At 42.4% G+C, this 26702-nt stretch overlaps 2 protein-coding genes across 7 annotated transcripts; both read right to left on the reverse strand.

Annotated features, from left to right (window-relative positions):
• Window positions 1-3850: 3850 nt before the first annotated feature.
• LOC109869174 (ADP-ribosylation factor-like protein 8A) lies at window positions 3851-8185 on the reverse strand. Its single transcript, XM_020459122.2, has 7 exons — window positions 7542-8185; window positions 6755-6835; window positions 6456-6529; window positions 6251-6344; window positions 6006-6073; window positions 5846-5916; window positions 3851-5735 (listed from the first exon to the last, which is right to left on the reverse strand). Exons 1-7 carry the CDS (start codon window positions 7662-7664, stop codon window positions 5680-5682), a joined length of 567 nt encoding a protein of 188 aa, XP_020314711.1. The 5' UTR covers window positions 7665-8185; the 3' UTR covers window positions 3851-5679.
• A 3172-nt stretch (window positions 8186-11357) lies between these two features.
• Window positions 11358-25369, reverse strand: LOC109869848 (tyrosine-protein phosphatase non-receptor type 7). 6 transcript variants are annotated; one of them, XM_031804139.1, is made up of 11 exons: window positions 21274-22456; window positions 21089-21147; window positions 19966-20104; window positions 19469-19658; window positions 19287-19371; window positions 19094-19179; window positions 18645-18782; window positions 15732-15842; window positions 14658-14815; window positions 13566-13679; window positions 11358-12449 (listed from the first exon to the last, which is right to left on the reverse strand). In XM_031804139.1, exons 3-11 carry the CDS (start codon window positions 20082-20084, stop codon window positions 12305-12307), a joined length of 1146 nt encoding a protein of 381 aa, XP_031659999.1. In that variant the 5' UTR covers window positions 20085-20104; window positions 21089-21147; window positions 21274-22456; the 3' UTR covers window positions 11358-12304. The 6 variants fall into 6 exon arrangements, with proteins under 6 accessions (XP_031659999.1, XP_020315711.2, XP_020315710.2 ...); XM_020460122.2 differs by lacking the exons at window positions 21089-21147; window positions 21274-22456 and adding an exon at window positions 25196-25369 and having other exon boundaries at window positions 19966-20101; XM_020460121.2 differs by lacking the exons at window positions 21089-21147; window positions 21274-22456 and adding an exon at window positions 25196-25369.
• Between the last annotated feature and the right edge of the window lie 1333 nt (window positions 25370-26702).

A 26702-nucleotide genomic window follows, 5' to 3' on the forward strand; every position in this document is an offset into this window, starting at 1 on the left:
ACCGTTTACTAAATCCTGAACTATGTCTGTATATCGGTTGGTGTTGTGAGCTGTAAAATAGCGCCACATCCGCTCTTTCAAAGTCCTATTAAAGCGTTCCACAACCGAAGCTTTCAAATCAGAGCCTGTAGCAAAATGTACTATATTATACTTATTCATTAGCTTCTGAAATGTTTGATAAAAAAATTCTTTTCCGCCATCCGTCTGCACTTTCTTGGGGGCGCCTCCTGCCTTCAAGATCGATTCAAAGGCCCTGGTCACCTCTGCCCCGCTCTTATTTTTTAACACCCTTACATAGGCTAATTTAGAGAAAATATCTATAACCGTTAGCATGTAGCGATTTCCATCATTTTTATCGGCAAGGGACTGCATGTCACATAGATCCGCCTGAAATTGGGATAATGGATGCGTAGAAAAAACTCTATTTCTTGGAAAATGTTTTCTTACAGGTTTATGTAGAGTGTAGGCATCTTGCTCTGATAACCATTCATTCACTTTAGCATCGCTTAACAGACTACCTGTTTCTTCGACTATAGCTCTCTGTAAACGCTCTTTACCCCCATAAGACCCGGGGTTAGAGGGATTATAATATATGTTTTTCAACAGCTGCTCAGCCATCCTTCTTGCCTCTCTGAGGTACAATAACTGTAATGAGCCACTTTCATATAACGACAACATTTCAGTTTGTGAATTTTTATTTTAAGAATGCAACAATTATTACGTATACAGACAATTCAGGATTTGTTGCAAGATACAAGTCCCCGTTTTCTCAACAATCACAGCATGCAACACCCTGTATATATTGTTTAGATTTACAGGTTTGTTTCGCTGAATTTTTAAAACACACACGTCTGATATATAAGTATATAAACAACAAATATGATACACATTCACATTAAAGGGTGGTTCAAACAAATAATGTAAAATCTTAGCCAAAGTTATTTCTAGTTCTTCAGAATCCTCAACAAGCCTTGATACCATATGTGACCATTGTAAACTCTCGCCCGTATGTCGGACATGTTTCATGATTTGCTCCATTTTTAACACACGCTCTACAATAACCCCTGTATTGTGGGTTGTGTAGAACTTTACATTGTTCACTTTATTTTCAATAATCTGATGCATAACATTTGTAAGGTCTCTCAAAAGAAAAAATGTATTTATTCGCTCAAACATCGTAGACACATAGTTACCCATAGCTCTAAATAAACAAAATGTCACTCGGTCTCTTGGGATTTATTGAGCCAGAAAAGCATCACATCAGCCATCACAGCTTCCCTGTATTTGTTGTCGTCCACCAGGGTGTGTCGGATTTCTTTGAGTTTCTCATGGATGAAGAGGGCCTCCTTCAGTTCATGTAGGAAGGCTTCGGTTACCCCGTAAACTCTAGGGATAGCTGGCGCAATACCCATAGACTCCAGGGCGATGACCAGCGCTGGTATAAAACGGCAGGACCACAGTCTTTTCACCAGCTCCTCAAAATGATTGAAAAAGTAGTATCTAGGAGGGTCGTAGAGGCAAGGATGACGACGCTGGCTGGGATGATTGATCTCACAGCCGATGCATTTTTCTCGTATATATTCGCCAATCACCACGTTTAAAAGTGTAGCTACAGAGGCCTTGATTGTATCCACAAAAATAGTACTGGCCACCCCATCAAACACATCCTCAGGCTGGGTAAATGTCGGGGGTGTCACGGGTCTTGCCAGGGGTGCGTAGAGTGTAGGGCTTCGTGGCATAGAGTCTTTAGTGTCGGGCCCCCATGACGTAGTGGCTTCCTCGTAGATGGTCTGGAGATCCATGGTGTATGCTGAAATGAAGAACTGGCTGCTTTTTTCTTTTTATTGTAGAACAAGACCCTTGGGTATCTGGGGGGGCGGGGTTAAAGCATCCGCTTACTTAGTTATCTTCTTGAGGCTCTTTTGCATCGTAATCTTTACGATTCGTATATATTATGCACTTCTTTAAATGAACAAGGCTCTGACGCTGTTGGCTCTGTACAAAGAGAGCATCCAACGGTTGCAACATTTTCAATTCCAGTACATCCCAACTGTTAAAAGGAATAAGCAGACGCAGTCGGGTATCCCCAGTCAGGCCACCACCCCTAAGTTTGTGGTTTCGGATTGCCTCGGTGCCGATATAGAACTCCACGCTGCCGCACGGTCGGCCATTCTTTCTTTGTATTTTCACCCTGTGAAATATTTGTCCTGAGGAGTCCGGGGTACCTTCCCAACGGGTCTCGTGGCCCGTGAACACACTATACCCCTTGGTGATAAGGCTCAGTTCAGGACACACAACCTTGCGAAAAACCGACCAGTCTTCAACACCATATTCCAAGCCTACAGTCTGGTCTGTATATTCTTCTCCTTCATCTACCGTATAGAGGGTCACTCTACAGGCCAGGTAATCAAACCGATACCCCCACTGCTGGCCATTAGACATCAACACTTGATCTGTCAGAGCATTTGCTGGCGGTATTTGGGTTCTATACACATTTAAAAAACGTTTTTTTTGGCGCATCATATATTGCTGGTTGATACTTTGCCCTTGCTCTATGGGCAACCCGAAGGCCTGTTTCAGTTGTTACAGTCATCACTGCTTTGGTACCGATCCCAAATTCCATGGTTATTCTTAAGATCTTGTGCACTCTTAAACAGGTATTGTTCAGCGGCTTTATAAGGGGCCTTAACCAACCCAAACCGTGAGAAACAGTAACAGGTTGACCTGACACATGGTCACTTACTCAACCCCACCAACCCCCCTGGGCATGCACCCTTCTACATGACATAGGGTCATAAATCATTACATAGGGTCATAAATCAGGCTTGGGTCATCAATCATTAACGGCCTGTCAAATGGACCCTTACTCAACCCATAGCCCCCACCTAACCAGGCTTGCCTGACCAGAAGACATGCACACGTCATCACTACATAGGGTTCACATAGAGTTCACATAGGTTCACATAGGGTCATCAATCAAAATTTTGACCCGTGACATCTACTTTATTCTCTCTCACCAACAGTTGTTGCCTTCTCACCAAGCTGCTTGCCTATTGTCCTGTAGCCCATCCCAGCCTTGTGCAGGTCTACAATTTTATCCCTGATGTCCTTACACAGCTCTTTGGTCTTGGCCATTGTGGAGAGGTTGAAGTCTGTTTGATTGAGTGTGTGGACAGGTGTCTTTTATACAGGTAACGAGTTCAAACAGGTGCAGTTAATACAGGTACTAGGTGGAGAACAGGATGGCTTCTTTAAGAAAAACTAACAGGTCTGTGAGAGCCGGAATTCTTACTTGTTGGTAGGTGATCAAATACTTATGTCATGCAATAAAATGCAAATTAATTACTTAATTATTTTTGTTTTAGATTCTGTCTCTCACAGTTGAAGTGTACCTATGATAAAAATTACAGACCTCTACATGCTTTGTAAGTAGGAAAACCTGCAAAATCAGCAGTGTATCAAATACTTGTTCTCCCCACTGTATATCAGAATTTGATTTTTAAGCATGTTTTAAGGCTATACAGTGTTTGAGATTTACTTATTTTTATTTTTTATTATAATATTTAAAAAAATGGACAAACAATGGAGTAAAAGAAGCTTCTATTTTGGGTTCTGATGAGGTACGACAGTTGAACTAAGCTCATGAGGCATTTGTGATATATTCTTCAACAAACAATGGGTGTTATTTAATTAATTTATATGACCAAAAATGGATATAATAACTGTAGCTTGCACCTTTAGCCACACTGGTCATGGGAAGGGCAATTCTCAGAGGTAGCAGGTGGTCGGAGCCACAGCTATTTTCCACATTGACTGGAGTGATTAGAAATGAGAGGCACTTTTCCTCAGGTTGTGACGAGTGCCGTGGCATGGATCCTTTAATTAGAGAACAACCAAAACACTACGTCTTCTCCCACATTGATTCTTTCATATACATGAAAACAGCCAGACAAAACATACACATGACACCACATGAAAAGCACCAACCATCATTAACAATCTACAGCCACTGTGAGCACTGTGTGGCAACAATCACATGAATTCTGCAGACCATGTATAAAGTGGTTTTCACCAATGTTTTTAGTTATCATACATAAGCATATCCTATTAAAAACACAATCATCAACTTAATAACAATAAATGTACAAACAGGTTTTAAAGCAGATATAGTATTTACTATATTTGCCATAAAAATAAAAAAAAGTTAATTCTCAAAGATTCCACAAATACTTATGCCCCAGCATGCAAACAAAAAAGCAGAGATGTTGTTGCGGTTGTCAATGGTTACGTTGGCCATGTCGGAGGTAATATATCATAGACATGGAAGTTAAATAAAAAATTAGACAGAATCCTTCATCGTTAGTTAATATGACATTTCCAACACCTAGATTATATTGGCTGACACCTGTATAATCTCAATTTATCTGGGGGACTTCATCACAGATGTTCAATTTCTAAATGGGTTATTCATGCTCCTGTAATGACATGAAAACTGGTCAAATAGTAGCTGGGCATTACTGGGTGGAAAGGAGCTATTGCATAATGATATAAATCAATGACAGGAAATGGGAAAAGAAGGATGCATAAATCTAAACATTGATATTTTGTTTGTAAACCAGGTGTTGCAGATATTGCTTGCCCATTGACATGGCTAATGCAAATTAAAATGGTCCATGTTGCTTAGTTGTAAGAAAATCTTCCTGCTGTTTCTAAACTACCAAACGTGTGTCAGGACAAGCAACAGACAGAGAAGATGACATAATGCAAATGTATATATAATCACAATAGAGATTACATCAAGGACATCTTTAACAACACCTCCCATTAGCCTTATAAAGAAAAGAGAAATGGAGAGACTTGGGAGTTTGCACAAGTATTTCAATCAAATGTTGTAACACTCCCTCTTCAAAACAGTACATAGAGTATCATTACACACAGTACCACTGTCGTTGGGAAGTAATAGGACTATGGTCAAAGACAGTGGTTCCCAACCAGGGACACTACCCACAGGGGGTACCTGGCCTACCCACAGGGGGTGCCTGGCCTACCCACAGGGGGTGCCTGGCCTACCCACAGGGGGTGCCTGGCCTACCCACAGGGGGTACTTGAAGATCCATGAAAACATAGGCTTTCTGGTAAAATATACATGGGGTACTTCAGGGGTACTCTGGGCAGAGAAAAATTTAGTTGATGGCACATTAACAGAGAAAGGTTGGGAACCACTGGTCTAAGACATAAATACTGTTTGAAATGTGATATCAGTGTGGTAAAGTTGACTTTGAAGCTGCTAAGTGATGCAGTGTTCAGACTCCAGTCTTCTCTACCTATTGGGAACAGAGGTTATGTACTGTACAGTACTCTGCCCTGTCTCTGGATCAGTTGAATATAAACCTCGATATCAACAGAGATGGTGAAGTATGACATATGAACATCAGGGACGCCAAGTACCACTTTGTCCATCAGAGGTCATAGGTCACAAGAAGTGTTATATTACAAAAAGAAAATGAACACTGCAAAGAAAAGGTTTCCAGGCTCCCTTCAGGAGAGTGGAATCAGGCGTGGGGGGGGGGTAATTGGCAAGAGAGGGTCATCCAAAGAAAAAGGAGTATGGACAGGCTGGGGAGGACAGAGGGCAGGGTAATTGGGACAGGTGAAGGCCTGTGTATTGAGATGAGGTTCTCATGAAGTGCTCCGCTTGGTTCTGGAGTGCTGGATCAGCCACTGTAGCGTGATATCTGGAGGTGAAATAACAGATGTTTAAATGCCATGAAATACACAGGAAGACTAAAAAAAGGTAACATTTTCTGTGATACAAGCTAGAACAAGTCAGACGTCAGATTCTTACCGATGTTGTCCTTCTCCTTGCAGGAGATGGAGTAACAGCAGATCTCTCTGTCTTGGATGGCCGAGAGGTTCCTGTGGACCACAGAGGAGACATGAGCATCACAGAGAAAAAGAGAGAAAGAGAGACACAGACAGACAAGACAGAGAGAGCTGATTCTTACATTCTCTCAATCAGCTCCTTCTCATCAAGCGCCCCAGGAAGATCCCTCTTATTCCCCAAGACAAGAACCTGTGAGGGGGAAACAACATGAATGAATCTTTCTTTAGACACTCAAGGGGAGCCCTGCATGACAAGACCAAGCAGTAGCATAGGAAACACCGGAACGTTGGACAAAGTCCAGTAGTAGACCTACTGTAGCTACTAGCTCAGCTAGCACTGTATGGGGGGGGGGGGGGGGGTACTCACAGGAATACCCTGGAGCTGGGGCTTGTCCAATAAGTTGTGTAGTTCATTTTTAGACGCCTCAGTCTTCTCTGGGTCAGCTGCATCAACCATGTACCTTAAAAATGATATGGTTTCAAAAGTTACAATAAATAGCCTTATTTGAAATAAGCTACCAATATAATTGACCACTCCCTGCACAAGGGACTGGGAGGATGCTGTTACTCACACAATGGCACTGACTCCTCTGCAGTATCGCTCCCACATGCTCCTGAATCGAGGCTGACCGCCGATATCCCACAGCTAAGAAGAATGACATCAAAACATCAGCACAGCATTGACACGGCATAGCTAATCAGTTTTCAACCTTTCACAATTAATAAATTGGCTTAAGTGAGTCACAGTCAATCACAGGGACCATCCAAGATCCCCCCCTCCACTTCATACTACTCACTCTGTAAGCAAATAAGACATGAATCAAGAGATGACCATGAAGTGGCCTGACCTCTAACCTGGCAGTATACGGACCTTGATGGTGACATTTCCCTTGGTGATCTTCCTCATGTTGAAGCCCACTGTGGGAATCATGTCTTCGCTGAACTGACCCGACTGCAAGCAAGGGGAAAGAATAAAAGGGGGTGGGGGGGGGTTACATTTTAAGTTATGGTCAAATCATCTGGGCCCAGTTTTTCAAAAGTTCTCTCGGATAGGGTTAATTCACAGAAAGAATAGAACAGTTGATTTATTGACTTGAATATGGGGACTCCTGTTCTATGAATTACACTTCTATGAATTTAATCGTATTTGATAGCCAAAATCCAGATAGATTAATTTTTTTTATTTTTATAAAAAAACTGGGGCCTGGCAACTAGCTATGGTTAATAAAATATGTACTGGAATATGGTAATGTTGCTCATAAAACTGTTATCCTAGTCAATTCAGGACAGAGAGAAGACACAGACAAGATTGAATGCACATCAAGTGAACTGAATGAATACACCTGATTGTCTTGACTAGACAGATGTGATGATGAGTGATGATGGACTAACGTTATACTGCTTCATGCCTCATGTGCATGTTGTCGTTAGCTAACCAAACTAGCTAGGATCATCGCCACCGCCCGAGCATGTCTGGGACCACACAGAGCCAGCTAGTTTACCAGCGAGCTATAGTATCATTACAAAACATCAGGTTACAGAAACACGATTGAAACATATAAACATGGTTATGATAGCAGAAGCTAGTTAACACGAGCAAACAACTCGATCTGTTTAACAACAACGGACACCATCAGAAGACAGCAGATTGACCGTACCGCGATCACGTTAACGAAAGTTGTCTTTCCCGAATACTGGAGTCCCACCAATGTTAACTCCATCTCTTCCTTCCAAAACAGTGCTTTGAACCAGTCAAGGAGCTTGTTGATCAATGCGATCATCCTGGGCGCGTTGTGATGGCACTGCTACTGGAACTGGAGCCTGTTAGCCTGCTAGCGACAAGTTTGTCTAGCTAACTATCTAGCTTACAGTGACAACACAGGGTACAGGATGTATTACTAACGGTGGAATAACGTGCCTATCGTGAATATTCACCAAACAAACTGTTTTGTGCGCAAGTATTGGCACTGCTATTTTTTAAGTAAGTTGTAGGTATCTGCCTTGTTTACTACACCTCCTTCCTCCCTGTTTGTCTTTTCCTGCCTGACAAGGGTCGTCACTGGTTACTACAGCCACAAAGTTGTAAACCCTGCCCATTTATACAATTTATGTTCTTAACGTGTTATTTTAAGCCTAACCTTAACCATAACCTTAACCACATGCTAACCGTATGCCTAAACTAAAATTAACACCAAAAAGCACATTTTTGGTTTCATTAATTTTTTCGAAAAATACCATTTTGACTTTGTGGCTGTGGTAACTAGTGGAAAAGGGTTGTTCTTCCTCATTGGGTGGGGTTTCAGAATCGCATCAGCCACAAACAAGTTTTTGCATCAGCGTCTCGTCAGCAGCATTAAAAAAGTACTTCTGGTCACGCAATTTCGGATTATTTTCAAAACAAAAGTCCCCCACGTGTCACAATATCAAATCATATGTTATTTGTCACATGCGCCGAATACAACAGGTGAAGAAGACCTTACCGTGAAATTATTACAAGCCCTTAACCAACAATGCCGTTTTAAGAATAAGAGTTCAGAAAATATTTACTAAATAAACTGAAGTAAAAATAAATCAGCAACAATAGAATAACAATAACAAGGCTATATATATATGGGGTACCAGTACCGAGTCAATGTGCAGGGTACAGGTTAGTCAAGGTAATTGAGGTAATATGTACATGTAGTTAGGGGTAAAGTGACTGTGCATTGATAATAAACAGAGAGTAGCAGCAGCTTAAAAGAGGGGGAGGGGGGGTTAATGTAAATAGTCTGGGTAGCCATTTGATTAGCTGTTCGGCAGTCTTATGGCTTGGGGGTAGAAGCTGTTAAGAAGCCTTTTGTACCTAAACTTGGCGCTGTGGTATTGCTTGCCGTGTTGTAGTAGAGAGAACAGTCTATGACAAGGGTGGCTGGAGTCTTTGGCAATTGTTAGGGCCTTCCTCTGACACCGCCTGGTATAGAGGTCCTGGATGGCAGGAAGCTCGGCCCCGGTAATGTACTGGTTCGTACGCATTACCCTCTGTAGTGCCTTGCGGAGGCCGAGCAGTTGCCATACCAGGAGGTGGTGCAACTAGTCAGGATGCTCCCGATGGTGCAGCTGTATAACTTTTTGAGGATCTGATGGGGGGGGGGGGGGGGGTGTTGTCGTGCCCTCTTCACAACTGTCTTGGTGTGTTTGGACCATGATAGTTTGTTGTTGATGTGGACACCAAGGAACTTGAAGCTCTCAACCTGCTCAACTACAGCCCTGTCGATGAGAATGGGGGCGTGCTCAGTCCTCCTTTTACTGTAGTCCACAATCATCTCATTTGTCTTGATCACATTGAGAGAGAGGTTGTTGTCCTGGCATCACACTGCCAGGTCTCTGACCTCCTCCCTATAGACTGTCTCATCGTTGTCAGTGATCAGGTCTACCACTGTTATCCTGTATTTATTCATGATATATGACAAATAATTGTCTAAACGTTACCAATGATTCACATTTTTTCATATTAAGTAACATTTCCATGAAATGTCCCAAAGTGAAATAAATAGCCACAAAGTGAATCACTGTATATGCAGTACATATTGTCTTATAGAGCAAAGACTATTAGGACAGCAACACTCTGTATATTCAGAGCTCCATGAAATGACACCACATTCTTCAGATCCTACTCAGTACTCCCAACCCCACTTTTACATCGGCACAGAATAGTTTTTCACTAAAAGGCAATATGTAATTTATAGCCCTACAGTGTATTGCATTGGGAGCAATGGAATGAGTGGAGTAGAAAGGGCTGCTGGGTATTTAGACCACAATCAGAAATAACACCATATACTGTATATAGACTCTAGTGCTAGATCAGTAGGGTCTGTACAATATATTTACTTAAGATTCAGCCATTTCTCAATGTGCTCCAACGTTTAATATTATTTATCACATATAAAGAAGCAATTCTCTTTAGTTTAGATTGATGTAGTTATAATTTTGTAACACTATTTTAACATTATGCTCTCTGCAAAGCTGCACAAATGATTGATTTCGTATCATACGCATAGCGTTTTACTGCAGACTTTTATTTTGAAGGCAAAATCTGAAAACCGGAGTTCTCGATGTTGCTTCCGGGACTCTAATGTTGCTGCCATGATGCTAATCAGAAACACCAAGTGAGAGAGGCGCTCGATAAAGAGGGACTCACCGCAAATTACGTTCTCAATTCACGACACTTGCCCTCTGCTGGAGAGAAGGGGATCGTCACCGTAACTCTTCTGTATTTCACTTTCGGTTTTACATATCAACATTTATTGATCAATTCTGTTTTACATATACATATGTATTTATTAATCAATTAGCAAATCAACCTGGAACCTAGAAAAACAATAAATTATAACCTACTACACTACCATTCAAAAGTTTGGGGTCACTTAGAAACGTCCCTGTTTTTGAAAGAAAAGCAAATTTTTTGTCCATTAAAATAACATCAAATTGATCAGAAATACAGTGTAGACATTGTTAATGTTATACATGACTATTGTAGCTGGAAATGGCTGATTTTTAATGGAATATCTACATAGGCGCACAGAGGCCCATTATCAGCAAGTATCACTCCTGTGTTCCAATGGCACGTTGTGTTAGCTAATCCAAGTTTCTCAATTTAAACAGCTAATTGATCATTAGAAAACACTTTTGCAATTATGTTAGCACAGCTGTAAACTGTTGTTTTGATTAAAGAAGCAATAAAACTGGCCTTCTTTAGACTAGTTGAGTATCAGGAGCATCAGCATGTGTGGGTTCGATACAGGCTCAAAATGGCCAGAAACAAAGACCTTTCATCTGAAACTCGTCAGTCTATTCTTGCTCTGAGACATGAAGGCTATTCCATGCGAGAAACTGAAGATCTCGTACAACGCTGTGTACATCTCCCTTCACAGAACAGTGGAAACTGACTCTAACCAGAATAGACAGAGGAGTGGGAGGCCCCGATGCACAACTGAGCAAGAGGACAAGTACATTAGAGTGTCTAGTTTGAGAAACAGACGCCTCACAAGTCCTCAACTGGCAGCTTCATTAAATAGTACCCGCAAAACACCAGTCTCAACGTCAACAGTGAAGTGGCAACTCCGGGACACTGGCCTTCTAGGCAGAGTTGCAAAGAAAAATACATATCTCAGACTGGCCAATAAAAATAAGAGATTAAGATGGGCAAAAGAGCACAGACACTGGAAAGAGGAACTCTGCCTAGAAGGCCAGCATGCCGGAGTCGTCTCTTTGCTGTTGACGTTGAGACTGGTGTTTTCCATTAAAAATCAGCCGTTTCCAGCTGCAATAGTCATTTACAACATCAACAATATCTACACTGTATATCTGATCAATTTTATGTTAATTTAATGGACAAAATGTGCTTTTCTTTCAAAAACAAGGACATTTCTAAGTGACCCCAAACATTTGAACTGTGGTATATGTATTTTGTCTTCAGAATGTCAAATAGACTGCAATTAATTAAAGCCAAGGGCATAACATATTTATTATCAGGGTAGCAAATATGGACAAAATGATTATTCATGAATTTCAATACAATTCAAACCAGTCCCACGTGCCCATAAAAATGCTGCAATAACTGTCACAGTCAAGGGGATGAGATTGCCACAGACAGCACATGAGCAGAGTCCCAGAAGCTTGTTCTCCCATACAGAAAGACAGAGTTCCAGAAGCTTGTTCTCCCATACAGAAAGACAGAGTTCCAGAAGCTTGTTCTCCCATACAGAAAGACAGAGTTCCAGAAGCTTGTTCTCCCATACAGAAAGACAGAGTTCCAGAAGCTTGTTCTCCCATACAGAAAGACAGAGTTCCAGAAGCTTGTTCTCCCATACAGAAAGACAGAGTTCCAGAAGCTTGTTCTCCCATACAGAAAGACAGAGTTCCAGAAGCTTGTCCTCCCATACAGAAAGACAGAGTTCCAGAAGCTTGTTCTCCCATACAGAAAGACAGAGTTCCAGAAGCTTGTTCTCCCATACAGAAAGACAGAGTGCCAGAAGCTTGTTCTCCCATACAGAAAGACAGAGTTCCAGAAGCTTGTTCTCCCATACAGAAAGACAGAGTTCCAGAAACTTGTTCTCCCATACAGAAAGACAGAGTGCCAGAAGCTTGTTCTCCCATACAGAAAGACAGAGTTCCAGAAGCTTGTTCTCCCATACAGAAAGACAGAGTTCCAGAAGCTTGTTCTCCCATACAGAAAGACAGAGTTCCAGAAGCTTGTTCTCCCATACAGAAAGACAGAGTTCCAGAAGCTTGTCCTCCCATACAGAAAGACAGAGTTCCAGAAGCTTGTTCTCCCATACAGAAAGACAGAGTTCCAGAAGCTTGTTCTCCCATACAGAAAGACAGAGTGCCAGAAGCTTGTTCTCCCATACAGAAAGACAGAGCTTCAGCTGGGCTTTCTCTGTCACCGCGTTTCTCCTGTAGTACTGCCAGTCTGGACAGGGACAGGGCTCTCTGAGCCACAGTCTGTGTTCACCAGCTGTCGGCTGTACTGGGCCAGGGTAAGGTACAGGAACTGGTACTGCTCACTGGTCTGTATCATACCACCCCTGACAAAACAAACAATCAATCAATCACATATATTTTATAAAGCCTTTTTTACATAAGCAGTTGTCACAAAGTGCTTTACAGAAACCCAGCCTAGAACCCCAAAGAGCAACACAGATACCCAGCCTAAAACCCCAAAGAGCAACACAGATACCCAGCCTAGAACCCCAAAGAACAACACAGATACCCAGCTTAGAACCCCAAAGAGCAACACAGATACCCAGCCTAAAACCCCAAAGAGCAACACAGATACCCAGCCTAGAACCCCAAAGAACAACACAGATACCCAGCCTAGAACCCCAAAGAGCAACACAGATACCCAGCCTAAAACCCTAAAGAGCAACACAGATACCCAGCCTAGAACCCCAAAGAACAACACAGATACCCAGCCTAGAACCCCAAAGACCAACACAGATACCCAGCCTAAAACCCTAAAGAGCAACACAGATACCCAGCCTAAAACCCCAAAGAGCAACACAGATACCCAGCCTAAAACCCTAAAGAGAAACACAGATACCCAGCCTAGAACCCCAAAGAGCAACACAGATACCCAGCCTAAAACCCCAAAGAGCAACACAGATACCCAGCCTAAAACCCCAAAGAGCAACACAGATACCCAGCCTAGAACCCCAAAGAGCAACACAGATACCCAGCCTAGAACCCCAAAGAGCAACACAGATACCCAGCCTAAAACCCCAAAGACCAACACAGATACCCAGCCTAAAACCCCAAAGAGCAACACAGATACCCAGCCTAAAACCCCAAAGAGCAACACAGATACCCAGCCTAGAACCCCAAAGAGCAACACAGATACCCAGCCTAAAACCCCAAAGAGCAACACAGATACCCAGCCTAAAACCCCAAAGAGCAACACAGATACCCAGCCTAAAACCCCAAAGAGCAACACAGAGCGGCAGAGAGTGAAGGAGCAGCATCCCCAAGCTCCGCATCTAAGATCCCTATCACTACAGCACTTTTTAAATAACTCAAGACAAATTTCAAATGCATTGTTTGAAGCAAGGTGCTCACTTGATAGTTTACTTGATAGAAACAGAGTTTGATTGAAACGTGCCTGGCGCTTTACTACCAGCAGCAGGGCAGTGTGTAGTAGCTAGTACCTGTCGAGGCGTAGCTTGCAGACGATTCCAAGCACGTCAGCCTTACTGGTGTGTTTTAGCTGCAGGCATCCAATGCTGCTGGCGATGAAACAACCTGTTCTACCAATCCCTGCACTGTAGTGGAGAGCATATGACAAATTAAGTCAAGTAGAGTCACAGCATGTCTGACTCCAACTAGATCCTCCTGACAACTTGTTCTACTAGTCACCCCTTTTTAAAATGTGAAAGGAACGTGAAGGCAGCCAGGGGGCTTTGTTATAAACAACACAGACAGAGAAACACGTGATGGAGACACTGGAAATCCTAAGAGTCTCCAGAAAACGGTCCTAAATTAGCAGAGCAGAAATTTGACGAACTGACTTGTTGGAAAGGACATGTATCTATTCTCCAGCCTCTGCTACAGTATTTGCCTGCAATACACAGTCCACATACAGAACATACACGTATTGAACACAAAACAAAATGAATTCCATAGCATTCACCTTTGTCGTCAGTAAGTGAACTCAAGCTAGTCACGGTAAATCATTATTGTGAGAATTTAATTCTGACTGACATGGTCTGGTATGTGAAAGGGAGCCTCCCTTAAGGGTGTCCACATACTTTTGTATATATACTGTATAAACCCTTAAGGGTGTCCACATACTTTTGTATATATACTGTATAAACCCTTAAGGGTGTCCACATACTTTTGCATATATACTGTATAAACCCTTAAGGGTGTCCACATACTTTTGTATATATACTGTATAAACACACTGGAAGCGAGAACCGTTCAATTAGCCTCGGACTATTTTCTTATCAAGGACATTCTATAACATGTGCCAATGTTAGTTCTCTCACATTTACCAAAGTGACAGTTAATGACAGCTCGTGTTAAGGGTTGTGTTGATGACAGCTCGTGTTAAGGGTTGTGTTAATGACAGCTCGTGTTAAGGGTTGTGTTGATGAGAGCCAGTGTTAAGGGTTGTATTAATGACAGCTCGTGTTAAGGGTTGTGTTGATGAGAGCCAGTGTTAAGGGTTGTGTTAATGACAGCTCGTGTTAAGGGTTGTGTTGATGAGAGCCAGTGTTAAGGGTTGTTTTAGTGTGGACCTGCAATGGACGATGGTGGTTCCTAAGCCGGGGTGGGACTGCCTGTGTTCCTCCACGTCCGCCACCAGTCTGAGCAGAGGTCCAGTACAGTCTGGAGTCTGGTGGTCTGGCCATGTGGAGTACCAGTAATGCCTCACCTGCCTGCTCTCTGAGCCCACCTGTAGGACACATTGTTGTTAGTAAGTTAACTGCTTCATTCATCCATCCATCCCTTCATTCATACATACATCCATCCCTTCATCTATCCATCCATCCCTTCGTCCATCCATCCATACATCCCTTCATCCATCCATCCATCCATCCCTTCATCCATCCATCCATCCCTTCGTCCATCCATCCATACATCCCTTCATCCATCCATCCATCCATCCATCCATCCCTTCATTAATTCATCCATCCCTTCATCCATCCATCCATCCATCCCTTCATTAATTCATCCATCCCTTCATCTATCCATCCATCCATCCCTACATTCATTCATCCATCCATTCCTACATTCATCCATCCCTTCATTAATTCATCCATCCCTTCATTAATTCATCCATCTCTCCATCTATCCAACCATCCATCCATCCATCCCTACATTAATTCATCCATCCATCCCTACATTAATTCATCCATCCATTCCTACATTCATCCATCCATCCCTTCATTAATTCATCCATCCCTCCATCTATCCAACCATCCATCCGTCCCTTCGTTCATCCATCCATCCATCCCTTCGTTCATCCATCCATCCATCCATCCATCCCTTCATTCATCCATCCATCCATCCATCCATCCCTTCGTTCAACCATCCATCCATCCATCCATCCATCCATCCATCCATCCCTTCATTAATTCATCCATCCATCCCTACATCCATCCATCCATCCATCCATTCACCCATCCATTCATTCATCCATCCATCCATCCATCCATCCCTTCATTAATTTATCGGTCCATCCATGCATTCATTCATTCATCCATCCATCCCTTCTTTCATTCAGAAGTGTTGAAGTTCCGAAACTGGTGTAACCCAGAGCTTTTACTGGCGCTATGAGATGTTCAGACAACAATAACCTACTATCTCACCTGAATAATTATGTCTCGAATTGTGTAGCCATCACATTCTTTCACAATGGCCACTCTGAGCTTAAATCTGCCATAGCTGCCCTCCTTCTCTGGCCAGTAAAGCTCACACTTCTGAAACACAGAACACACTTTCTGTATACTTCAGACATGAAGCAAAGTCTCTAACAAGGATTTATAAACCATCTCTGCTTTATCACCAATGGGTCTGTCAAAGGAAACCCGTTAGGAGGTTAGACTTCAAGATTTATTGACACACCCGTGCATCAATCTAAGACACATAATAAGAAAATCCCCATCAAAATCTGTCAGTTTAAGCTAGAGATATCTTTTTACATGGGCTGTGCGTCTCAATCCACTGCATCCGCCTATGTCGGCCTTCCACATCTGAGGTGGAAGGTGGCCGAGCTACAGCCGTGTTTGTCAGACCATGAGACATCCCATCAGTGGTGGAAGGTGGCCGAGCCACAGCGGTGTTTGTCAGACCATGAGACATCCCATCTGCGGTGGAAGCTGGCCGAGCCACAGCCGGGTTTGTCAGACCAGGAGACCCCCCATCTGTGGTGGAAGGTGGCCGAGCCACAGCCGTGTTTGTCAGACCAGGAGACATCCCAGCTGCGGTGGAAGCTGGCCGAGCTACAGCCGGGTTTGTCAGACCATGAGACATCCTGAAAATTGGTCTTCTCACGAAAACGTCCATGCAAATTAATAGCACCACTCGACAGAAAGATAAAGAGTCTCACAAACCTTATTCCCTTGGGGCGGCAGGGTAGCCTAGTGGTTAGAGCGTTGGACTAGTAACCGGAAGGTTGTGAGTTCAAACCCCTGAGCTGACAAGGTACAAATCTGTCGTTCTGCCCCTGAACAGGCAGTTAACCCACTGTTCCGAGGCCGTCATTGAAAATAAGAATGTGTTCTTAACTGACTTGCCTGGTTAAATAAAAAAATGATACATTTTGTGACTGTCTTTGTTGCCATTTATTGATTTGTTTCTATGGGCTTTAGTAGGAAAGGCCAAATTCAATATTTACATCCCCCAAAATGTATATATATATATATATATATATATATATATATATATATATATATATATATACACAGTTGAAGTCTGAGATTACATACATTTAGGTTGGAGTCATTAAAACCAGTTTTTCAACCACTCCACAAATTTTCTGATAACAAACTATGGATTTGGCAAGTCAGTTAGGACATCTACTTTGTGCATGACACAAGTAATTTTTCAAACAATTGTTGACAGACAGATTATTTCACTTATAATTCACTGTATCACAATTCCAGTGGGTCAGAAGTTTACATACACTAAGTTGACTGTGCCTTTTAACAGCTTGGAAAATTCCAGAAAATTATGTCATGGCTTTAGAAGCTTCTGATAGGCTAATTGACATCATTTGAGTCAAATGGAAGTGTACCTGTGGATGTATTTCAAGGACTACCTTCAATCTCAGTGCCTCTTTGCTTGACATCATGGGAAAATCAAAAGAAATCAGCCAAGAATTGTTGACCTCCACAAGTCTGGTTCATCCTTGGGAGCAATTTCCAAATGCCTGAAGGTGCCACGTTCATCTGCACAAACAATAGTACGCAAGTATAAACACCATGGGACCACGCAGCCGTCATACTGCTCAGGAAGGAGACGCGTTCTGTCTCCTAGAGATTAACGTACTTTGGTGCAAAAAGTGCAAATCAATCCCAGAACAACAGCAAAGGACCTTGTGAAGATGCTGGTACAAAAGTATTTATATCCACAGTAAAACGAGTCCTATATCGACATAACTTGAAAGGCCGCTCAGCAATGAAGAAGCCACTGCTCCGAAACCTGCCATAAAAAAAAGCCAGACTAAGGTTTGCAACTGCACATGGGGAAAAAGATTGTACATCAAACAAAAATATAACTGTTTGGCCATAATGACCATCGTTATGTTTGGAGGAAAAAAGGGGAGGCTTGCAAGCCGAAGAACACCATCCCAACTGTGAAGCACAGGGGTGGCAGCATCATGTTGTGGGTGTGCTTTGCTGCAGGAGGGACTGGTGCACTTCACAAAATAGATGGCATCATGAGGATGGAAAATTATGTAGATATATTGAAGCAACATCTCAAGACATCAGTCAGGAAGTTAAAGCTTGGTTGCAAATGTGTCTTCCAAATGGACAATGACCCCAAGCATACTTCCAAAGTTGTGGCAAAATGCCTTAAGGACAACAAAGTTAAGGTATTGGATTGGCCATCACAAAGCTCTGACCTCAATCCCATAGAAAATGTGTGGGCAGAACTGAGCAAGGAGGCCTACAAATCTGACTCAGTTACACCAGCTCTGTCAGGAGGAATGGGCCAAGATTCACTCAATTTATTGTGTTACCCAAAACGTTTGACCCAAGTTAAACAATAAAGGCAATTCTACCAAATACTAATTGAGTGTATGTAAACTTCTGACCCACTGGAAATGTGATGAAATAAATAAAAGCTGAAATAAATTATTCTCCCTACTATTATTCTGACATTTCTCATTCTTAAAATAAAGTGGTGATCCTAACTGACTTAGGACAGGGAATTCTTATTAGGATTAAATGTCAGGAATTGTGAAAAACTGAGTTTAAATGTATTTGGCTAAGGTGTATGTTAACTTCCGACTTCAACTGTATATATATATATTGTATATATGCATATATATTTATTTTTTGTTTTACATAAAGGGGTCCTAAAATTTGAAATCAAATAGCTAAATGAACTAAATGAAATAGCTAAAAAGGGGGGGGGGTTCTACAAAGCTGAAATATGGAATTGTTTTAACAACCTCTACTAGCGTAGTAGAACCCCCACCCCCCCCCCCACACACACACACACAACGGCTTAGACTTTTAGGTTAGGAGAGAAATGGAAGCAGGATGGGATTTCACCTCCTTCTTCTCCTTCAGCTTGGTGATCATTACAATGGTGGTGGATCTCTCCTGCCACACCATTTCCCAGAAGTCATGCACGGTGTTGAGCATGGGGCCCTGGGTGGCGATGTAGGCGCTAGGTGCACCGTTGTAACCCTGCGTGGGCGACAGCAAGATATGGGGCTGTGTCATTTCCACTTTGACTTCCTGTGGGTTTCCTTGGTTGACATCATGATACACCCACGTAAATCAACTATATCACTCTCCACATCCTTAACATCCTCTGTGCAATGCGTATGCAATACTTTCACACAACCTTTTATAGACATTTTTATGACCTTTTTGCATGACTTCATGTTCACCTACTTACACTTCTTCATCCCCATAAGGTCTAGAATGACTTTAAGTCTGCGTAACTTAAACACAAATAAAAACAAATGACCCTCTTAATTACAGGTGGTTCTAACCTTTATGTAGTTAGCGTTGATGTATCTTTCAGTCTCACCCGCCTCCTCTGCTGCGAGGCTCCTCAGACACACACGGGTCTCAGGATCTGGTTAAACATGATTATAGTTTATACATAGGTTATTATATTGTCTGGGTGCCAGTGTGTTTCAGCATTTATCAACTTATGCTTATCAATTTTACTTAGTCACTCACTTGGCAGTATGGTCTTGTATCTGTCCTTTAAAGCTCGTCCTGGAATATCCAGCTCTGAAGGGTTCACAAAGTTTGGAGGAATTTTCTGTTGGAAAAAACGGACAGGCTTAAGGTCCAGATTCAACTTGATCCTGCTTGCAGTCAATTGTCTGCACATAGTAACAGTTACAGTAGATACCAACCTGGTACTCTGAGTTCAGCCTGCTGGTCTCTTCAGACGCCTCCTGCAGCTGAGAGGGGGTCAGAGGGCGTGTTGAGGTCCTCAGCAGGTGGAGGATGGTCTCTCTGGGAGTGGAGATGGAGCATAGGGTCTCCACTGCTTCCAGACTGAGACAGCTCACGCCCAGCACCAGGGACACATTGGATCCCCGTCTGAGGATGATTGGAACCACAGAGAGGACAAAACGATCAAGGACTCTATATGCATTTACGTAATGTATCACTTATAGTTTATCATAAAATATATTTTGGTTCGTTTAACATTTTTTTGGTTACTGCATGATTCCATACGTGTTATTTCATAGTTTTGATGGCTTCACTATTATTCTACAATGTAAAAAATAGTAAAAATAAAGAAAAACCCTTGAATGAGTAGGTGTGTCCAAACTTTTGACTGGTACTGTAGTTTATCATGGCCTTGATGACAGTACTGTGAGTTGAATATCATGGATGTGTGTACCTCTCCTGGAGCCGGACTGTTTTGCGAGGGGCTGTGGCAGCAGGGCAGGAGGCTGACTGGTCTTTGTCCACAGGGTGTGATGTTGATGATGATGATGTGTATTCTACTGACTCACTCATGGTGCTGTGTTGAATTACTGCTTGAATTGAGTGAACACAATCCCAAGACAGAGAGAGAGAGAGACAGATAGGGAGGGAGGAGAGAGGGGAGGAGGGAGGGAGGGAGAGAGAGAGAGACAGATAGGGAGGGAGGAGAGAGGGGAGGAGGGAGGGAGGGAGAGAGAGAGAGAGAGAGAGAGAGAGACAGAGACAGAGACAGAGAGAGAGACAGCGAGAGACAAAGAGGGAGGAGAGAGAGAGAGAGACAGATAGGGAGGGAGGAGAGAGGGGAGGAGGGAGGGAGGGAGAGAGAGAGAGACAGATAGGGAGGGAGGAGAGAGGGGAGGAGGGAGGGAGAGAGAGAGAGAGGGGAGGAGGGAGGGAGGGAGAGAGAGAGAGAGAGAGAGAGAGAGAGAGAGAGAGGAGGAGGGAGGGAGGGAGGGAGGGAGGGAGGGAGGGAGGGAGGGAGGGAGGAGGGAGGGAGGGAGGGAGGGAGGGAGGGAGGAGGGAGGGAGGGAGGGAGGGAGGGAGGGAGGGAGGGAGGGAGGGAGAGACAAAGACAGAGAGAGACAAAGAGGAAGGAGAGAGAGAGAGACAGATAGGGAGGGAGGAGAGAGGGGAGGAGGGGAGGGAGGGAGAGAGAGAGGGGAGGAGGAGGAGGGAGGGGAGAGAGAGAGAGAGAGAGAGACAGAGACAGAGAGAGAGACAGCGAGAGACAAAGAGGGAGGAGAGAGAGAGAGAGAGACAGATAGGGAGGGAGGAGAGAGGGGAGGAGGGAGGGAGGGAGAGAGAGAGAGAGAGAGAGAAGAGAAAGAGAAAGAGAAAGAGAAGAAAGAGAAAGAGAGGGAGGGAGGGAGGGAGGGAGGGAGGGAGGGAGGGAGGGAGGGAGGGAGGGGAGGGAGGGAGGGAGGGAGGGAGAGAGGGAGAGAAGGAGAGAGATCACATTATTCCCTTACTATGCCTACACAGTGAACACACCACAAAAGTAATTCAATTCAGATGGAATTTAAAATATTTCACCCTACTTGTCAACTCTTCTTGTCAAAAGAACAGCAGTTAATGAAAGATCTCACATCCCCTGAAACTGACATTCACAACACATGACACGCAGTAGAGAAACACCATTGACTAAACATTTATTTTTCAGATCATCAGACATAATTTCTCTCCTTTGTTGCCTGATTGTCGCTAAACTAGGATCTATCCATACCTGAATCCTGGTCTGTCAACATGTCAGAGTAATCCTAAACCAAATGAAATGTCTGCCATTGACATGAACCAACCACAGTGAGAAACAGAAAGAGAGGGAGAGGGAGAGAGAGAGTAACACAGTGGGAAGTAGAGAGTGAGCAGGCACAGACATGCAGTTTTTTTGACACAGTGACTCAGTATGTTAGTAGCTAGCCTCTTCTTTGGCTTCAGGTGCACATGTCTAAACGTGAGAGTGGATCAATCCCTGAGAAGTTCCTGGAGGGAAAAGAAGGGGGAGAATGTTGTAAAGCTGGTGTTGTAAAGCTGGTGTTGTAAAGCTGGTGTTGTAATGCTGATATTGTAAAGCTGGTGTTGTAAAGCTGGTGTTGTAAAGCTGGTATTGTAAAGCTGGTGTTGTAAAGCTGGTATTGTAAAGCTGGTATTGTAAAGCTGGTGTTGTAAAGCTGGTGTTGTAAAGTGGATGTTGTAAAGCTGGTGTTGTAAAGCTGGTGTTGTAAAGCTGGTATTGTAAAGCTGGTATTGTAAAGCTGGTGTTGTAAAGTGGATGTTGTAAAGCTGGTGTTGTAAAGCTGGTGTTGTAAAGATGATATTGTAAAGCTGGTATTGTAAAGCTGGTATTGTAAAGCTGGTGTTGTAAAGTGGATGTTGTAAAGCTGGTATTGTAAAGCTGGTGTTGTAAAGCTGGTGTTGTAAAGCTGATATTGTAAAGCTGGTGTTGTAAAGCTGGTATTGTAAAGCTGGTGTTGTAAAGCTGGTATTGTAAAGCTGGTATTGTAAAGCTGGTGTTGTAAAGTGGATGTTGTAAAGCTGGTGTTGTAAAGCTGGTATTGTAAAGCTGGTGTTGTAAAGCTGGTGTTGTAAAGCTGGTGTTGTAAAGTGGATGTTGTAAAGCTGGTGTTGTAAAGCTGGTATTGTAAAGCTGGTGTTGTAAAGCTGGTGTTGTAAAGCTGGTATTGTAAAGCTGGTGTTGTAAAGTGGATGTTGTAAAGCTGGTGTTGTAAAGCTGTTTTTTTTGCCAATAGGTGAATCAGTAGAGTCATTCCTCAGTGACTCTAGGCTCAAGGCAGCTGCAAATATGCAATGATTTATTCATCATACTAACATAAACGTTTGCATACAGTATATTTGCTGATGAAGTCCTTGAAGGGGGATTGTATGACAGAAATAAATAACGTACCAAATAAACGAAATAGAAATCATCTCAGAGAAGTACAGTGCCTTAAGAAAGTTTTCACATCCAGTCACATTTTCCCAACGTTGTATTACAGACGGAATTTACACCCCATGATGTCAACGTGGAATAGTGGTTTTCATTATTCTATATATATATTTTACTAATGAATGAAAAATGAAAAAATGAAATGTCTTGAGTCAATAAGTATTGAACCCCTTTGTTGTGGCAATCCTAAATACGTTCAGGAGTAAAAATGTGCTTAACAAGTCTCATTGTAAGTTGCATGGATGGACTCTGTGTGCAATAATATTGTTTAACATGATTTTTTTAGTGACTACCTCATCTCTGTAACCCACACATACAATTTATCTGTAAGGTCCCTCAGTCAAGCAGTGAATTTCAAACACAGATTCAACCACAAAGAGCAGGGAGGTTTTCCAATGCCCAACAAACAAGGTAATCTATTGGTAGATGGGTAATAAAAAATTAAAAAGCAGACATTGAATATTCCTTTTGAAGTGAAGTTATTCATTACACGTTGGATGGTGTATCAATACACCCCGTCACTACAAAGATAAAGGCGTCCTTCCTGACTCAATTGCTATGAGCCAAAGGTGACTTTAAAGCAGTCACAGAGTTTAATGGCTGTGATAGGAGAAATCTGAGGATGGATCAACAACATTGTAGTTACTCCACAATACGAACCTAACTGACAGAGTGAAAAGAAGAGATCCTGTGCAAGATACAAATATTCCAAAACATGCTTCGTTTGCAACAAGGTACTAAAGTACAACTGCAAAAATGTGGCAAAGTTACTAACTTTTTGTCCTGAATACAAAGTGTTATGTTTTTGGGAAAATCCAATGCAACACATCACCGAGTACCACTCTTCATATTTTCAAGCATAGTGGTGGCTGCATCATGTTATGGGTATGTTTGTCATCGTTAAGGACTGGGGAATTTTTCAAGAATGAAAAAGAAATGGAATGAAGCTAAGCACAGGCAGAATTCAAGAGGAAACCTGGTTCAGTCTGCTTTCTACCAGACACCAGGAGATGAAGTCCCCTTTCAGCATGACAATAACCTAAAACACAAGGCGACATCTACACTGGAGTTGCTTTGCAAGATTACAGTGAATGTTCCTGAGTGGCTGAGTTACAGTTTTGACGTACAGGTAAATCTACTTGAAAATCTATGGCAAGACCTGAAAATGCAAAAGATCAACAACGAATTTGACAGATGTTTAAGAATTTTGAAAAGAATAATGGACAAATGTTGCCCAATCCAGGTGTGGAAATGTTACGGTTTTCTTCTATATCCTCCTCTGACGAAGAGGTAGAACAAGGATCGGACCAAAACGCAGCGTGTTGATTGAGATTCATATTTAATAAAACAAAGAAACACGAACTTACACGAACAAAAACAATAAACGAAACCGAAACAGCCTATCTGGTGCAAACTAACAGAGAGTACACATAGGACACTAAGGACAATCACCCACCACAAACTCAAAGAATATGGCTGCCTAAATATGGTTCCCAATCAGAGACAACGATAAACACCTGCCTCTGATTGAGAACCACTCCAGACAGCCATAGACCTTGCTAGAATACCCACTATGCTACAATCCCAATACTAACACCAAAACCCCAAGACAAACACACCACAATTACAAAAACCCCATGCCACACCCTGGCCTGACCAAATACATAAAGATAAACACAAAATACTTTGACCAGGGCGTTACAGGAAAGCTCTTAGAGACTTGCCCAGAAAGACTCACAGCTGTAATCACTGCCAAAGGTGCTTCTACAAGGTATAGACTCTTTCTAAATTTGCCAACATTTCTAAAAACATGTTTTCACTTTGTCATTATGGGGTATTGTGAGTAGATGGGTGAGAAAAATATATCAACGTAATCAATTTTGAATTCTACATATCTTGCATTACCCAGCTCATATATATATATATATATATATACTGTATTCCATACTATTCTACTGTATCTTAGTCTATGCTGCTCTGACATTACTCATCTCATATGTATATACTGTATTCCATACTATTCTATTGTATCTTAGTCTATATATTCTTAATCCCATTCCTTTACTTAGATTTGTGTGTATTGGGTATATGTTGTGTAATAGTTAGACTACTTGTTAGATACTGCTGCACTGTCAGAGCTAGAAGCACAAGCATTTGTCTACACCCGCAATAACATCTGCTAATCACGTGTATATGTGACCAATAAAATGTGATTTGATTTGACATACCACAAACCCTCAGGTGACTTATTTCTATTATAAACTGGTTGTCAACATAATTCGAGCAGTAAAAATACATATTCTGTCATACCTGTGATATGCGGTCTGATATACCACGGCTGCAGGCCAATCAGCATTCAGGGCTCAAACCACCCAGTTTCTAATTATTACATATAGCACAACAACAACAAAAATATGGTAAGGAAGCTCAGAACATATCCGTACGCTGTACTGTAATGATGGAAGACTGAGCTGAAATCATGCATCAGCTGGGCTGAAACGCTGCCTCAGACTGACTAGCAAGTCTTTCATGTTCTTGGCGAAAAAGTGAGGTTAATTCCAAGTGATATGATGACGGGGTAAACATTATAACAAGCTGAAGACAATCTGTAGTTTATCTGCAGGCATACAGTACAGTATGCATATGCCTCTTGGTTGTCACTATCACACTGTCAATGAGATAGGCCCAACAGGTAACTCACCAGCGCAAGGGGACTGCAGTCGAAGTTGGCCCTCAGTTATCGCCTCTCTCCTTGTGTTCCTGTGTACTGTGTAGATGTGTGTTGGACCAAGGTCTCAGTCCAGACGAGCCAGCAGCACAGACACAGGCAGGTTTGACTCTTTACTGCTTGGCTTTAGGGAAGCTTATGAGACAATCATTTTTTTCTTCCTTTTTTCTACCTCTCCACCGCTTCCTCTCTACCCACCCACCCACTCATACTCTCATACCCTCATTTCCACACACGCACACGCACACGCACACAAACACACACAACATTCAAGGTCTGCCTCACCCCTGCAGACTCAGTGCCACTGGCTTTGTGTAACCTCCAAGGAGAGCACACTAACCTCAAATGTGAATTTTATGTTGGCTATTATTTTCTCTACAGCAACAAGGGACCAATGTCCACAATTACAACAATACAACCATTGAGAGAATAATATACTATGTCAAATGTAAGAGCCCTATTGCAAGTATTTTCTAATTTCATCACAGTGTCTCCACAGTGCAAAAGTGAATAACAGTCGCTGTGGGAGAAATGGTCTAATGTTTATGAAATTGTCGTGAAATTAAGCATTGCTGTGATGGAAACAGCTGGGTGACAAAGTGAATAACAGGGTTATTTTATTCATTCATTTATTTAGCCTTTATTTAACCAGGTAAGTCATTGATACCACATGATGTACATCAATAATGAAATACATCAATAATGTTGATAGAACACAGGTATTAGTCTTCTTCCTGTAGAAACGCTGAATAGTTTCCTATTATGGGGCGGCTGATAAAGGTCCCTGTAGTCGGCCCTTCTCCTTGTTCGGGTGGTGTTCGGGTGGTGTTCGGGTGGTGTTCGGCGGTCGACGTCACCGGCTTTCTAGTCACTACCCATCCATTTTTCTGTTTCGTTTTGTTTTGTCTGATTACACACACACCTGTTTTACATTCCCTCATTACATTACCTGTTTAACTATCTGGACATACATTTCTGTTCTGTCCGTGATTGTTCATGTCGTTAGTAGTTGTGTTTGTGTTAGAGTTGTGTTGTATGTTCCTATTTGGAATTTAGCTTTATTCTTTGAGTAAAACTCAGTTGGATTACTCTATACCTGTGTCCTGCACCTGACTCCGCTTTCACTCTGCACCCAATCGCTGACAGCGGCAGGGTAGCCTAGTGGTTAGAGCGTTGGACTAGTAACTGAAAGGTTGCAAGTTCATATCCCCGAGCTGACAAAGTACAAATCTCTCATTCTGCCCCTTAACAGGCAGTTAAGGGGCAGAACTGACTTGCCTAGTAAAATAAATAAAAAAATGTGATGTTGATTTACCACAGTGCAATGTGGGTATTTCAACTAACAATCTGGTCATCAATGCTAAGACAAAAAGGACAGGGAAGTTTGGCACAAAACATTTTATTGTATATTAAAGCTCATAGTAACATGTTGGCGGTATTCACATTGGAGGTAAGGCCTACAAGATGATCCATGTAGGTG

Source organism: Oncorhynchus kisutch, linkage group LG24, assembly GCF_002021735.2.
Source record: "Oncorhynchus kisutch isolate 150728-3 linkage group LG24, Okis_V2, whole genome shotgun sequence".
In the NCBI taxonomy this organism is placed as follows: Eukaryota; Metazoa; Chordata; class Actinopteri; order Salmoniformes; family Salmonidae; genus Oncorhynchus; species Oncorhynchus kisutch.